The 15,811-nt window shown below is 42.3% G+C and overlaps 1 protein-coding gene across 1 annotated transcript; it reads right to left on the bottom strand.

Moving 5' to 3' along the window:
- Positions 1 to 1,763: 1,763 nt before the first annotated feature.
- nxnl2 (nucleoredoxin like 2) lies at positions 1,764 to 10,659 on the bottom strand. Its single transcript, XM_068028881.1, has 2 exons — positions 10,109 to 10,659; positions 1,764 to 2,189 (listed from the first exon to the last, which is right to left on the bottom strand). The coding sequence occupies exons 1-2, from the start codon at positions 10,408 to 10,410 to the stop codon at positions 2,018 to 2,020; spliced, it is 474 nt and encodes a 157-aa protein (XP_067884982.1). The 5' UTR covers positions 10,411 to 10,659; the 3' UTR covers positions 1,764 to 2,017.
- Positions 10,660 to 15,811: the final 5,152 nt, after the last annotated feature.

The raw sequence follows: 15,811 nt of genomic DNA, 5'->3' as shown, positions 1-15,811 counted from the left end.
TCCCACCCTGCTTCTGGTAAGGATTCTATTCCATTCTCTCAGTTTCTCCCTGTACATCACATCTATTCTGATGATGCCACCTTCCAGTGCTCCTGATATGTCTACCATTTTCCTCCCACCATGGTTGACAGGGCCCTAAATTGTGTCCATCCCATTTACATTTTTTCTCTCATCCCTTCCCAGAATCACGATATGGTTCTCTTGTCTTCACCTTCCATTCCACCTAACCTCCATATTCAATGGATTATCCTCCACCATTTCTACCATGACTGACAGCTTCCCCTGCACTCCCCCATTACCTCTGCGACACCTTAGTTCATTCTTCAATCACCCCCAACAATCCCTCCCCATCCCACAGCACTTTCTCATGCAAGCACAGGATATGGCCCATCTCACCATCCAGGGCGTCAAACATTCCTTTCTTAAGAAACAGCTATTTACTTGTACTCCTTTCAATTCAGTATAGTTTATTCTTTGCTCATGATACAGTCTCCTTTACATTGAAGAGACCAAAATCAAATTGGGTAATCGCTTTGCAGCACACCTCTGTTCAGCGCGCAAGCATGACACTGAGCTTCCAGTAGCATCCTTCATCCTTCCCATACTGTTACCCCTCCGTCCTCAGCCTTTTACGTGGTTCCAATGAAGCTCAACGGAAGTTTGAGGAACAGTGCCTCATCTTTCGACTGGGCACTTTACAGCCTACCGGACTCCACACTGTATTCAACATTTTCAGATCATAACCATTGCTCCTATTTTTTACAGATAGCAGTTGCTGGTAATGATTCTGTTTTTGTCATTTTCAGATCCTCTGCAGCCATCTTTTATTATTCCATTGCCATCCCCTTTTGCCTCGCACCATCAACCCTTTTGTTATTTAGTCACTCCTAGCTTCGACCCTATCAAAGACTTTCCATTTTGTTCTTTCCTCTATCTCCGGTCATTCCAGGTCACCAACCCTATCTCTACCTCTGTACTGGTTACATCTCTAACTTTTTCCAGTTGATCTGAGAGGCCTTTGAATGTTAACTGTTTCTCTCTTTACAGATGCTTCCTGATTTGCTGAGCAGTTACATCATTTTCTGTTTTATTTCAGATTTCCAGTGTCCACAGCCTTTCTAAGACCATGGCAGTTATCTCTGGTGTCTTGGCAATATTTATCCCTCATCCAACATTACTAAAACAGATGATCTGGACATTATAAAATTGCTGTTTGTGAAATCTTGCTGTGCACATTATAATAGTGAATATGCTTCAAAAGTACTTCAGCAGCTGTAAAGCACATCATGATGTCCTGAGATCATGAAAGGCACTATATAAATGCAATTTTCCTCTCTTTACGAGTCCCCCTCCTTCCTTCAGTTTTCCAGTTACTTTGGTTTTCAGTGTCTGTAAATGTCAAAGTCCCCACAACTGTCCCTCACAATAATCACAAGAGATTCCCAATTGTAATATTGTATTAATTACAATTGTAATAACCCCAAAAGTTCAAAATTGTGCAGGTTATGTCCTGGTTCTGCAGGTTACAAATGGATTAAAGATTAAGCAGAAACTGTCCCCTCCCCGCCTTAAAATGCATTAGATCAGTAAAATGTTTGCATTTGAACCACAGGGTCTGCCTCAAGTTTAAAAAAAATTACATCACATTAAAAACAGGCCTACTTCATGCAGAAAAAGTAACAGCAGTAAATACTATTTCACTATCCAATCTGCCAGTTTGAAATAAACAGAAAATCAAAAACATCAGGATTAAAATGTTTAATAAAAATGATCATATTTATGCAGTATAAATATTTGCTCATTTCTATAATGTACAAGTTTTAGAAGAAACATTTCAAAAGGCGCACAATTTGTTTGATTATTGCATAGTTTGCTATGTTTGGTTACAGAACTTTATTGAAAATAAGAATGTACATGTAAAGCTAGAGCTTCCTTTTTGTTGCAAACCTATGCTTCAACTATAAAATTTACATTCAGATGTCATGGGCTTTCCGTACAGTATATTTCATGTCAGCTCTCAATCAACTGAAAAGTTCTGGAAAATTTCTGCCACTTCGATCCAGTTCCTGAAGCATGCCATGCCTTGATCTCGTATCTGTTTACGGCCTTTGTCAGTGATGACATCCCCATTCTGTTTTACAATAACCAGTTTCGGAATTGCTGTAATGCAGTATTTCTTCTTCAACTCTCTGACACAGGAAAAAAATTGTTAGTAAAGCAGGCAGGTTACACAGCAGCCTCTTCATCATTGCGTTTTCTGTCATCTGTGAATTCTGCCCTATTTTTGGAAGTTACACAAATTCTGATCAGTGTTTTCCTTTGCAAATAGGTTGTTCATGTATTGAGGTGATCAAAGGAAAACAAAACAAAACTAGTAGTATTGGAACAAGAGGATGCACTGCCTGAAGGCGTGGTGGAGGGGGCAAATACAGAATCAATTTGGTTCAATTTGAGAAGCAAAAATGGTATGATCACACAACTAGGGATGTTCTATCAGCCTCCAAATTGTGAGTGAGAGATAGGAGGAGGAAATCTGTAGGAAACTCAGAGATGTGCAAGAACAATACAGTGGTGATATTGGGGGACTTATTGAAATATCAATTGGGATAATGTTAAACAGTACAAGGAAAGGAAGGCAAGGAATTTATGAAATGTGTTAGAATGCTTACAGCAGAAGGAGGCTATTTGGCTCGTCATGTCTATGCCGGTTCTCTGCAAGAGCAACTCACCTAGTCCCACTGCCCTGCTCTTTCCCCATTAGCCCTTCAAAGCTTTTCTCTTCAGATAATTATCTAATTCTCTTCAAGGCCACAATTGAATCTGCGTCCACCACACCTTCAGGTAGTGCATTCCAGATCCTAACCGCTTGCTGCGTAAAAAAGTTTTTCATGTCGCCGTTGCTTCTTTTGTCAATCACCTAAAATCAGTGCCCTCTGGTTCTCGATCTTTTCACCAACAGGAACAGTTTCTCCCTATCTACTCAGTCCAGACCCCTCATGATTATGAACACCTCTATCGAATCTCCTCCTAAGCTTCTCTTCTCCAAGGAGACAGACCCAGCTTCTCCAGCCTATCCACATAACTGAAGTTCCTCATCCCTGGAACTATCCTCATGAATCTTTTCTATGCCATCTCTAATGCCTTCTCATCCTTCCAGAACTGGACAGAATACTCCAGTTGAGGCCAAACCAGTGCCTATACAGGTTTATCATAACTTCCTTGCTTTTGTACTCTATGCGCCTATTTATAAAGCCCAGGATCTCACATGCTTTATTAACTGCTTTCCCAACCTGCCCTGCCACGTTCAATAATTTATGCAAATATACCCCCAAGTTCCTCTGACCTGCACCTCCTTTAGAATTGTACCCTTTAAATTTACATTGCCTTTCCTTGTTCTTCCTACCAAAATAAATCACTTCACACTTCTCTGCATTAAATTTCATCTGCCACTTGTCCGCCCATCCCACCATTCTGTCTATTACCTCTTGCAATTTATCACGATCCTCCTCACAGTTAACAATACTTCCAAGTTTTGTGTCATCTGCAAATTTTGAAATTATGCCCTAGATTTGTGTGTAATGTACAATCAAGAAAAGCATTGACCCCTGGGGAACCCCACTATATATCACTGTATGATGCATGTCAGGTAAATTCTTCAACTCAGAACTAGGCCAAATACAAGAAGGTCAGAGGGGAAGAGAAGAGGAAAATAAGACTGACAAGGAGAGAATATAAGAACAGAATGGCAGTTAACATAAAAGGGAACCCAAAAATCTTCTACCAGCATGTAAATATTAAGTGAGTAGGAACAGGAGGGGTGGGGTACAGAAGATGATATATGCTTAGAGGCGTAGGGCAAGGCTTGAATATTTAACGGGTTCTTTGTATGGTTTATAAGGCCTCTTTTCTCAGCAGCTTGCTGTATGGCTGTGAAACATGGGCTACTTACAGCTACCAGGAAAAGCAGCTCAATAATTTCCATTTTCACTGTCTGCGGCGCATTTTGGGTATATCCTGGTCGGACAAAATCACAAATGTGCTAGTCCTCTCAAAGGCAGAGCTCCCTAGCATGTTGCCACTAAACAAACAGAGGCGGCTTCAATGGATCGGACATGTTCGCAGGATGGAAGATGGTGGCGTACCCAAGGATCTTTTGTATGGTGAGGTAGCCGGGGCCAGACGACCAACGAGGCACCCAAAGCTCCGCTTCAAGGGAGCTTGCAAGCATGACATGAATGCCCTAAATGTCGACTATCGCACCTGGGAGTCACTAGCTGGCAAAAGAGGGAAATGCCGACACATCCTGTAGACTGGCATGCACTACTACGATGACCAGTGGCTACAGCAGCTTGGCACCAGCTGCCATCAAAAACAACAACTCACAGCTTCACTTGGCAGCTTCCCATGCGGCACTGCCTCTCAAGGATTGGCCTACACAGCCATCAGCAAAGGTGCAAATGAAAACATCCCATCTAAATGGATTATTTGCTGTATCGTACGTTCGTATGTGCATCATCTTTCGCAGATGGAAAGATGCCAACATTCACTGTGTATCAGTGTTTACTAAGGAAGAGGATGCTGCCAAACTAACTTAGTGTCACATGTAAACTTGAAGATACAACTTTCTATTCTTTCATCCAAATCATGAACAAATATGGTGAAAAATCTAAAATCCCAGTACAGATTGCTGGGGAAAAGCACTTGTCACAACTCGCCATTCAGAGAATGTGCTCTTTATCTCTACTTTCCGTCTCCTGCCTACCATCTAATTACCAACCCATGTCACAAGATTGCCTGGATTTTCTTGCACTTATGCTAATAATCTCTTGCATGGAACCGTAACAAATGACTTCTCGAGGTCCACATAGACAATATCCATAGATACTTCCTTATACAACATGTTATTTATTTTTTTTATTTAGAGATACAGCACTGAAACAGGCCCTTCAGCCCACCAAGTCTGTGCAGACCAACCACCCATTTATACTAACCCTACAGTAATCCCATATTCCCCATCACCTCCCTACACTAGGGGCAATTTACAACGGCCAATTTACCTATCACCTGCAAGTCTTTGGATGTGGGAGGAAACCGGAGCACCCGGCGAAAACCCACGCAGACACAGGGAGAACTTGCAAACTCCGCACAGGCAGTACCCAGAATCGAACCCGGGTCCCTGGAGCTGTGAGGCTGCGGTGCTAACCACTGCGCCACTGTGCCGCCCTTGAGTAACACACTCAAAAAATTCAACTACATTAGTCAGACAAGAACTACCCTACACAAATCCATACGGATTCTTTGGTCAGCTCACATTTATCCAAGTGCTCAATCACTCTGTCTCTGATGATTGTTTCCTGAAACTCGGATTTACTAATTAAGATACAGCAAATCTGGTGATGCAGAAAAAAGGGATGACATAGAGGAGGGTTAGGGTTAATGATGACAGGAGCTGAGGAGAAAATAGTTACCTGTGGGGATCAGTACGGATGGCAAGAGCAAGCAAGAGGTGATGTAAGGAAATCCTAGTCTAAAGGGAGCATAGATTGTGTCTACAAAAGAAACTATCCTGAGATTCAAATGGTACATTGTTTCCCAGATGTCAGAGTTTGCGACATCACAGAGGGAATACAAAAGAATCTGAAATGGAAGGGTGAGTTGCCAGAGATCATGGTTCATGTAGGAACTAATGACATAGATAGAAGTAGATTCTATCTATGTCATTGATTCCCATTAAATGGTACAACTTTAAGAGGAAAAGAACAGCACTTAAAGATTCATATGCATAAAATGGGGCATGTTGATGAAGACGTTTAAAAAGAAAGCATATGGGATCTTCAGTTTTATTAGTAGTACAGAGAACAAGAACAACAAAGCGAATGCTAAACATATCACTGGTTAGGCTGCAGCTAGATTGCTGTTCCCAGTTTTGGGTGCCCTACTTGGAGTCAGCCATGACTCAGTGGTAGCACTCTTCTATAGGTACATAAAAAGGAAACGTTTGGCTAAGACAAATATGGGTCCATTACAGGCAGAGTCAGGAGAATATATAATGGGGAATAGAGAAATGGCAGAGAAGCTTAATGATTACTTTGTGTCTGTCTTCACTGAGGAAGATACAAGAAATCTCCCAGAATTAGAGATCCAATGGACAAGGGAGAATGAGGAATTTAAGTAAATTAGTATTAGTAAGAAGGTTGTACTGGAGAAATTAATGGGACTGAAGCTTGGTAAGTCCCCAGGACCTGATATTGCCATAGAGGGAATGTAACGAAGGTTCACCATACTTATTCCCTGGATGGCAAGACTGTCCTATGAAGAGAGATTGGGTAAACTAGGCGTGTATTCTCTAGAGTGTCAAAGAATAGAGATGATCTCACCGAGATCTACAAAATACTTAAATGGATAGACAGGGGAGATGCAACTAGGGTGTTTCCCCTAGTTGGGGAGTCTAGAACCAGGGGACACAATTTCAAAATTAGGGGGAAGCCACTTCGGACAGAGGAGAAATTTCTTTACTCAGAAGTTTGTGAATCTTTGGAATTCTCTACCCCAGAGGGCTGTGGAAGCTCAGTCATTGAGTATGTTTAAAGTAGAGATTGACAGATTTCTAATTACCAATGACATAAAGGGATATGGGGATAGTGTGAGGAAAAGGCATTGACGTGCAAGATCAGCCATGATTGTATTGAATGGCGGGTTAGGCTCGATGGGCTGAATGGCCTCCTCCTGCTTCTAGGTTCCTTGCCAGAGTCAGAAGGTTGTGATTGGAGCATATAATCCAGGCAGACATTTCAGTGCAGTGCTGAAAGAATGCTGCACTGTCACAGATGCCACCTTTCGAATAACACATTAAATCAAGGCCCTCTCAGATCTTTACCCTCTGGGTAAAAGATCCCATAGCACTATTTTGAAGTAGCCGGTGTTTTGGCCAATATATATCTCTCAACCAACACTTGGAACAAATGATCTGGTCATTTATTTCATTGCTGCTTCTGGGAGCTTGCTGTGTGCAAATCATTGCACATTTCCTTAATTACAACAGCAATTACAGTTCAAAAGTACTTTGTTGGCTGTAAAGCACTTTGAGATCTCCTGCGGTCATGAAAGGTGCTATATCAATGCAACTCTTTCTTTCCTTTGCTATAGAAAGCAAGGATACAAAAGATTAAAATAGTCAGTAACCAGAGATCATCAGCAAGGCTATTATCAATTTATCAAAAATATGAAGGGAGAGATTGGGAGGTTTTGTTTTTATGTAGAGGGTTGCTAGGATACCCACCACAAACAGCAGTGAAAGCAGATTCCATAAAAGCTTTTAAATATTTATAAAGAAAAATTTTCAAGTGAACAGGGAAATGGGACTAAGTGGATAGTTCTTTCAGAGGGCTGGCACAGGCACAATGAACCAAATTACGATCTTTTGTGCTGTAAAATCTATGATTCTAAGAAGGAATAGAATAAATTATGCCCATGTTGTATTGTATTCAAAATTATCGAAAAGGGCTTTATTCATCATCCACTTTAAAAGTTTTTTTGCTTAAAATAGCCACTGTGGATTAGACTAAATCACACCACCACTGTCAATCATTTCTCTCTGGAGAAAGTTCACCTTGATATCTGCCACCAGCAACAAACAAGGGATCAGCAATAAGATAAAACTACTTACTCTATTAAACCCACAGCACGTAATATTAACAAAGGACTGCTTTCAAGGTTGTATTATCTGAAGGTTCAAATGACAGCTGTAAATTGTTGAGATCTCTGCTCCTGTACTGCATTAAGTCTGAGCTCATCACCAACTGGAACAACACCCTTTTCCCCCCCAACCACTCCAAAATATTCAGATCTGTTCAATTCCCTCACACATCAGAACCACATAGTTGACGCCGCAGAGCTCTGTAGCTCAGGCAAAACCAAGAGCATAAGACAAAAGCATAAGTATATGATGTCCTCGTGGATAGACGGACACACACAAACCTGCACAGAACTGTCTTGAACTTTTACTGCAATTGTACAAGGAATATAAAATATAAGCTTAGAATTACTTTGCTGGGTGTGTAAATGTGGCAGAGAAATTTGTATTTCAATATTCAGGGACCTCATATCTGTCTTTATACTGAATTTTTGGCACCAAATTCTCTCTTTTCTTATAGAAAAGCATCTGAGCTGTCAACAACATAGCCAAGATCAGAAAGTCAGCATATACAAAATGCCCACTACTCTATTTTACATTAAGCTAGTTAAATATTCTGTACAGCAATTTATGACTTTGTGAATGAATGCTGAAATCATATCAGCTCCATCTTACACCTGTACTATTCAATACGATCCTGCAACTATTTTGGCAATAGTACTGACTCAATGATTAGAGAGTAAAACACAAAATTCAACTGTAAATCAAGGCAGGCCAAATAATTTAAAATGTTACTTAAGGTGATTGGCAAAAGAAGGAACGGCAACATGAAGAAAGCCTTTTTTTTTTAAACAGAGAATGGTTAGGATCTGGAATGCACTGCTTGACAGTGTGGTGGAGGCAGATTCAATCATGGCTTTCAAAAGGGAATTGGACAATTATCCGAAGAGAAAAAATTTGCAGGGCTACAGGGAAAAGGCAGGGGTTTGAGGCTAGGTGAGTTGCTCTTGCAGAGAGCTGGCATGGACACGACAGGGCGAATGACTTCCCTCTGTGCTGTAACCATTCTATGATTCTGTGACAGAGATTTTAAGAACTGCCTTTTACTTAGATCTGAAACAAAAGTCCAGAGTAAAATACATCCGTAACATAGCCAAGGTCTTTGAGATAGTAAAGTGATGCCATAAATGCAAAAGGAAAGCTGAAAAATAGGATTTTCCAGCACATGCACTCCTAAATTCAACAAGCACCCAACTGGTCAACACTACAGTAAAATGAATCACTTCAATTCTTGTGGAAGACAGCAACTTCCTTGGCAGGAAAGCAAATCTCAACTTTAAATGAAAGAGTTGGATGAATATGTGGTCTTAGATATAATTGAGGATTCTGAGATGACAAATGAAAATGGTCAAATTCAATGTGGGACATGATGGCGTCTGATCTTTTAGGGACTAGAAAGTTCATTTCAAAGAAGGCAGTCAGTCAATAATAGATAATAAAAGAACTCCAGGTTAGATGGGTATTTCAGAGTTTTAATCTATTTACCTTGCAGAGCACCTTTCCTCAGAAGATTAAATGAGTTGGGTGGCATCTAAAGTAGAGCAGATTATACATGGTCTAAGGAGACCTGTTGGCCTTACCTAATTCCAAGCTTTATATTATACCATAATATGCAACCGTTAAACAGCTTTCTAAAGACAAATCTAGATCATCTGCATTTGAAGCAATTGTTGGAAGTTCATATTTTCACCATCTAGCAGCAATTTAGTTGGTGCAACTTTGCAACAAAATATTGCTGGCGTAGTCATTCAAAAGCCATTTTAGCATCTAAACAAAGGACTGTGACAAGGAATCTCTGAACATCCAAACAAGGTATTTAAATTTAACGCTGAAGCAAACTGAAGCAAAAGAAAAACCTCAAAGTCTAGAGATTGAAAAGATATTTGCTGGAAACAGAGAGAATGTAGGCAGAATCTCTCAAGGGATACAACAGGTTGGATAAAACCCAAGATACGAGCTTTGATTAACGATATTGTCTTTTCTTGTTCCATGATCTTGCAATGTATTTGCATTAAGTAGTCACACTAAAACTAGTGGGAGAGTGCGCTACTCAGTTGGTTGTAAAGTGATTGCCCATCAATTCTTCAGCTCCATTGCACCAATCTGTCAGAGAACCACTGCTTCACAAGCTACATCACAGCCAGAAACTACTATTGTAGAATTTCTCTCCATTATCACTTTGCAGAATCGGCGTTGATGTTCACCTAATGTTAAAAGCATATGACTGGTACAGTAACTGCATTCGTGACTGTAGCAAGTTGAGACGTCGAAACGTTATTGCCAATACTGCCACACATCCCTGATACTCCTTCTCCCAGATGTGGCACGGGAATGCAGATCAGACTTTACGTTGATCATGTCAAGGAAAGGTCAATACCTCGGACACCGTGTAACATTTACAATTACTGTACTTACATCTTGTATGCATCTTGCCAGGGTAGTGCCAGCCAGTCTCCGTGCATCGCTTCCATGTAGTTCGCCATATCGTTTACGCTCTTATCCGAAGACACGAAGACGATCTCGAACTGCGCCGCCGGCTCACTCTCCTGCACCAGCTCGGTGTAGAACTCGCACAGGAGCGGCGTGAAATCTCGACACGGAGGACACCAGCCCCCCGAAAAATAGATACCCACAACTTTATTCTTGAGAGCCTCTTCCGGGTCCACCTCCTCCCCGTCTTTATTCACCAGCGTGTGACCTGCGAACACCTCCACCATCCCTACTGATCGTTAAAATCACCCCCTAAACCCCTGGCCGCGGCTCCGACGCTAGGTCCGGCGGTTAAAGAAAGCCCCGCCCCGGCCCGGGGTCTTTCCCAGCCCCCTGCCTCGCCCCGCCTCCCGCGCGGCGGTTCGAAATTCATCGAATGACCAGTCCAAGCCTCGGCACTTCCCCGAGCTGCCCACAGCAGGTGCGTCACCGCTCACTGGGTGACGGCAGGTTCCCGGCGCGCGGCTGCGGGCTGACCTATCAGTCTGGCCTCAGATCGTCAGTTGATCAGTGCGCGCGCGGCCCATTGCAGCAATGAGCGTGAGCCAGTGGATGGTTGTTTGTAAATACCGCCTCTTTTGCGACTGGCCCATTGGAAAACTGCTGCTAAAAGCACTGCGAAGCAATTCATCCTATCGAGAACGGTGTTCCGATTTCGGGGCTCTGCTATAACCTCTGTAGTTTCTTCGGCTGGTCCCAGAATGATACAGTACAGAAAGAGGCCGTTTCGGCCCATTATTCCTGTGCCAGCTCTTTGAACAAGCCTTTTTTTAAAAAAAATAATTCATCGGGTGAGGGCGTTGCTGGCTAGGCCAGCATTTATTGCCCATCCCTAACTGCCCTTGAGAAGGTGGTGCTGAGCTGCCTTCTTGAACCGCTGCAGTCCATGTGGGGTAGGTACACCCACAGTGCTGTTAGGAAGGGAGTTCCAGGATTTTGACCAGCGACAGTGAAAGAACAGCGATATAATTCCAAGTCAGGATGGTGTGTGACTTGGAGGGGAACTTGCAGGTGGTGGTGTTCCCGTGCATCTGCTCCCCTTGTCCTTCTAGGTAGTAGAGGTCGCAGGTTTGGAAGGTGCTGTCTAAGGAGCCTTGTTGTGTTGCTGCAGTGCATCTTGTATTTCCTACACATTGCTGCCACTGAGCGTCGGTGGTGGAGGGAGTGAATGTTTGTAGATGGGGTGCAAATCAAGCAGGCTGCATTGTCCTGGATGGTGTCGAGCTTCTTGAGTGTTGTTGGAGCTGCACCTATCCAGGCAAATGGAGAGTATTCCATCACACTCCTGACATGTGCCTTGTAGATGCTGGACAGGCATTGGGGAGTCAGAAGGTAAGTTACTTGCCGCAGGATTCCTAGCCTCTGACCTGCTCTTATAGAATCATAGAAAAGAATCATAGAATGGTTACAGCACAGAAGGAGACCATTCGAACCATCGTGTCTGTGCCAGGTCTGTGCAAGAACAACTCACCCAGTGCCACTCCCTCACCATTTCCTCATAGCCCTGCAATTTTTTCTCTTCCAGTTCTCTTTTGAAGGCCTTTATTGAATCTGCCTCCACCACATTCTCAGGCAGTGCATTCCAGATCCTAACCATGCGCTGCATCAATAAGTTATTCCTCATGTCACCCATCACCTGATTAGTATAAATGGGTGGTTGATGTTCGGCACAGACTCGGTGGGCCGAAGGGCCTGTTTCAGTGCTGTATCTCTAATCTAAATCTAAATCGGTGACCTCTGATTCTGGATCCTTCTGCCGATAGGAACTGTTTCTGCCTATCTACTCTGTCTTAGACCCCTCATGATTTTGAATGCTTCTATCAAATCTCTTAATCTTCTCTTCTCGAAAAGGAACAGAGCCAGCTTCTCCAACATATCCAGATAACTGTAGTTCCTTATGCCTGGAACCATTCTCGTAAACCTTTTCTGCACCGTCTCTAATGCCGAACATCCTTCCCAAAAGTGTATTGCCCAGAACTGGACACAATACTCCAGTTGAGGCCTGTAATGAAAACCCACCTGCCAAGAATGAGGCATATTAATGCTGTCATGTGGAACATTAATTTTAAACTGTTGCGGGACTGAAAAGTTGAATTGTTTAATGAGACCATGGCAGTGGCTGAAAACATACTGCTCATTTGCATTCTGGGAGACAGTTGCCTGGTGAAGACAATGGAACTGCTCCCTGGTTCAATTAATTAAATGGATTTTGATCAAAAGACATTGAATGTGTGAAAGTCAGCATTCCAGCCCCCTATGGAGGATGTCTACTAAGATTGAAAGAATCCACAAAATCTTAACAGGCAGGTTGTTCCAAAAAAGGAGCTAGACACATAACTGGCCTGCTGGCCCAGGTTTGGTTTGAATTGTGTTAAAAGAACAGTTTGAAGACAGACTGCAACTGAACTTGAAGAGAAAGCATCTCTCATCACGAAAAGAAGAACTGCAACTGGATTTCAAGAAGACAGCATCTCCCTGTGTCTCTATCTCCCTTTCATGCAAAGACAGGGACCCATGGAAGAACCTAAGCCTGAAGACAGAAAACCATCGAAACAAATTTGAAAGTGTGCACTGGGCCCAAAGGAGACAGCAAGATTTAACTGCAATCAAAGGCTTTACAGCGAACTCAAAAGACAGTAAATGAACTCCAGCTATTGCTCCAAACTTTTCCCCTTGATTCCTTCTCCTTTTCTGTCTCTATCTGCGTGTGTGTTTATTGCGTGTGCTTCATAGCTTGGTCGTGTCACATATTTTTAGTAGTTTTAACCGAATTAGAGTACACCTTTCTTGTTTAAATTTAAGAAAACCTGTCTGGTTGATTTCTTTGCCACTACAATTGGACAGCAGTGAACAAGGATTCACTGAGGGGAAGCTAAAAACAGTGTTTTAAAAATTAAACCCTGTTACGGCCAAACCAGGAAAAAGGCTGAGAGGGAATCCCTAGACCCCCCTTCTCACCTGGTTGTAACAAGGCCAAACCAGTGTTTTATACAAGTTTATCATATCTTCCTTGTTTTTGTACTCTATGCCCTATTTATGAAGCCCAGGATCCCATATGCTTTATTAACCACTTTCTCAAACTGCCCTGCAACCTTCAATGACTTGTGCACATACACCCCTAGGTCCCTCTGCTGCTGCACCCCCGGCGCCCCCCCCCCCCCCCCCCCCAGCCCACCTTTACAATTTGCCAACTATCTTGCAACTGAAAGTTGCTGGCATTCACCAACCAGAGAACATCCAAATATTGATATGTAATTCTGCATATAAAACTGCAGCAAATTCACTTTTGTGCCTTTTTTGGAGCCTTGGGAAAATATATTTACATTCATTGCTTTTAGATCTCCATCTACTTCTATTCCAGGGATTTTGTGATACCATGCTACAGCCAGATTTTGTTTTATTGTCAGCAGCGTGTTCACTGGCTGCAAAATCTGAAAATCAGGCTGCAATGAGTCTTTCTGCAGAATAGTTCATGAGAGCTTATGGCTACTCCAATTCAGTTTCTGGTCAATGGTAACCCCCAGGATGTTGCTATTGAGGAATTCAGTAATTGTAATTGAATGTCAAGGGGAGATTGTTAGCTTCTCTCTTGTTGGAGCTGGTCATTGCCTGGCACTTGTGTGGCGCAAATGTTACTTGCCACTTATCAATCCAAGCCTGGATATTGTCAAGGTCTTGCTCCATTTCTACACAGACTGCTTCAGTATCTGAGGAGTCGCAAATGGTGCTGAACATTGTGCAATTATCAGTGAACATCCCCATTTCTGACCTTATGATTGAAGGAAGGTCATTGATAAAGCAGCTGAAGATGGTTGAGCCTCGGACAGTACCCTGAGAAACTATTCAGTTTCTCTCTAGTATTGAATCTGCATTAGTTCTTAACAACTTGCTGAGCAAAAACATTTCTCCTCATCTCAAATCTGGTTCTTTGCGATCACCTTAAATCTATGTCCTCTAATTGCAGTCAATTCTGTCAAAACCCTTCATGATTTCAAACACCTCTAATAAATCTCTGCTTAATCTTCTGTGCTCCAAGGAGAACAACCCCAGCTTCTCTAGCCTCTTCACGTAGCTGAAGTCTGTTGTGGGACTACCTTAAGAAGGAACTGTCTTAAGAACGGACCACCTTAAGAGCTGCAAGTGAAGATCATCAGTGGAAGTGATGTCATGTCACACATGACCAGGGAGTTGTGGGTGGAGCCCAGCAGAGTGAGAGGTGTTCAAATCTAGCTTATGCCGTAACTATTTGTAGATTGTTATAATCATGTCAGGTGGGGTCAAAAGGCCTCCCTCTTGTCCCTTGTTTGACTGCAACAGGGTTTATTTCTTTTAAACAGTGGATATGCTTACCAATTCAGTGAGTGTTTAACTTTTTTTTTTAGGTGTTATGATCATAGAAGAACCAATCGGACAGGCTTTCTTGAGTTTAAACAAGAATGAGATTAGTTTATTGTACTTAAACCCAAACCCCGATCTATGTAAAATAATAAATTATGCTCCAACTTTCGAGCACGGACACACAAGAATCGCACACAAACAAATGAGTTACACTGTGAAGAAGAGTAGATTGGTTAGATTAGAGTCTATAACAAAGAAAAGAATATACAGTCTGTGGAGTCTGGTAATTCAGTCGTCTTCCAGCTGAATTCATGGTCCTGAATTTCCTGGCCGTTAGAGGTGGCCACCTGGTTCAGGGTTTTCTTGGAGACAATGATGTAGATGATTTTGTCCCCAGAGTTTCTGCCTGCAGCAATGAAAGGCTTGGATGGTTTGCAGCCCGCAGACGGGGTTCGAACTTACAGCGTTGTCTGAAAAGAGAGAGACAGACCCACTTGGGTCCTGCACTGGTTAAAACTCAGAATCTTGTCTCATGTATCCAAAAGAAACTCTCACACAGATGGAGAGACTGTCACATGATTGTCCCAGTGTATTCTCTTTTGCACTTTAATGAGATCCAAGTCTAAGAATGCCAATCTGTCTCAGTGTTTCAGTGTTTACTCTTTGAAGTTCCTCTCTACTAGTGTTAATGTTCGAAGATGGCTTTGAATGTCTTGCTAATGAAGGCAATACCAGGTAGCTCATTCAAACTGCTCAAGCCATTGTTCTGGATGAGGGCTATTCAGACATGCATCGCCACCTCGATACCTTGGAATGTGTGATATTTCAATGCAAATTACAGTCGCCATCTTAGCTGCTTTATTTTTAAAAGTTGAATTTAGGTTTCCAGCTTTCTTTTTAAAAGTTTAATATAGGTATCCAACCAATGAATAAAAAATCATCATAGCACGTTGTGACAGAAACCACACTTAGCAAAATTAGATATAGTCATTTCGTCATATGGAACATTATTATTTGCACGTTTACTGGACACTGAAATAACTTGTTTAAAAAGACCACAGAACAGTGGCTGAAAACATGGCTGCGTATTTGCATTTGAAAAGACAGTTGCAAAGACAGACAATGGGAGTACTCCCTGATTCAATTAGCCAGATGGGTTTTGTCAATAGTGAGGATCAAGATACATTGAGGGTCATTCTACTCCCCCTCCACCCCCCCAGCCCCACTGAGAGTGTCTGGCAAGCTATGAGGAATCCACAAACCTTGCAGGTGAGGCTGAAGAAAAAAAGC

Source organism: Heterodontus francisci, chromosome 4 (genome assembly GCF_036365525.1).
Source record: "Heterodontus francisci isolate sHetFra1 chromosome 4, sHetFra1.hap1, whole genome shotgun sequence".
Taxonomy (NCBI): domain Eukaryota; kingdom Metazoa; phylum Chordata; class Chondrichthyes; order Heterodontiformes; family Heterodontidae; genus Heterodontus; species Heterodontus francisci.
This window is presented reverse-complemented; position numbering and strand designations above follow the sequence as displayed.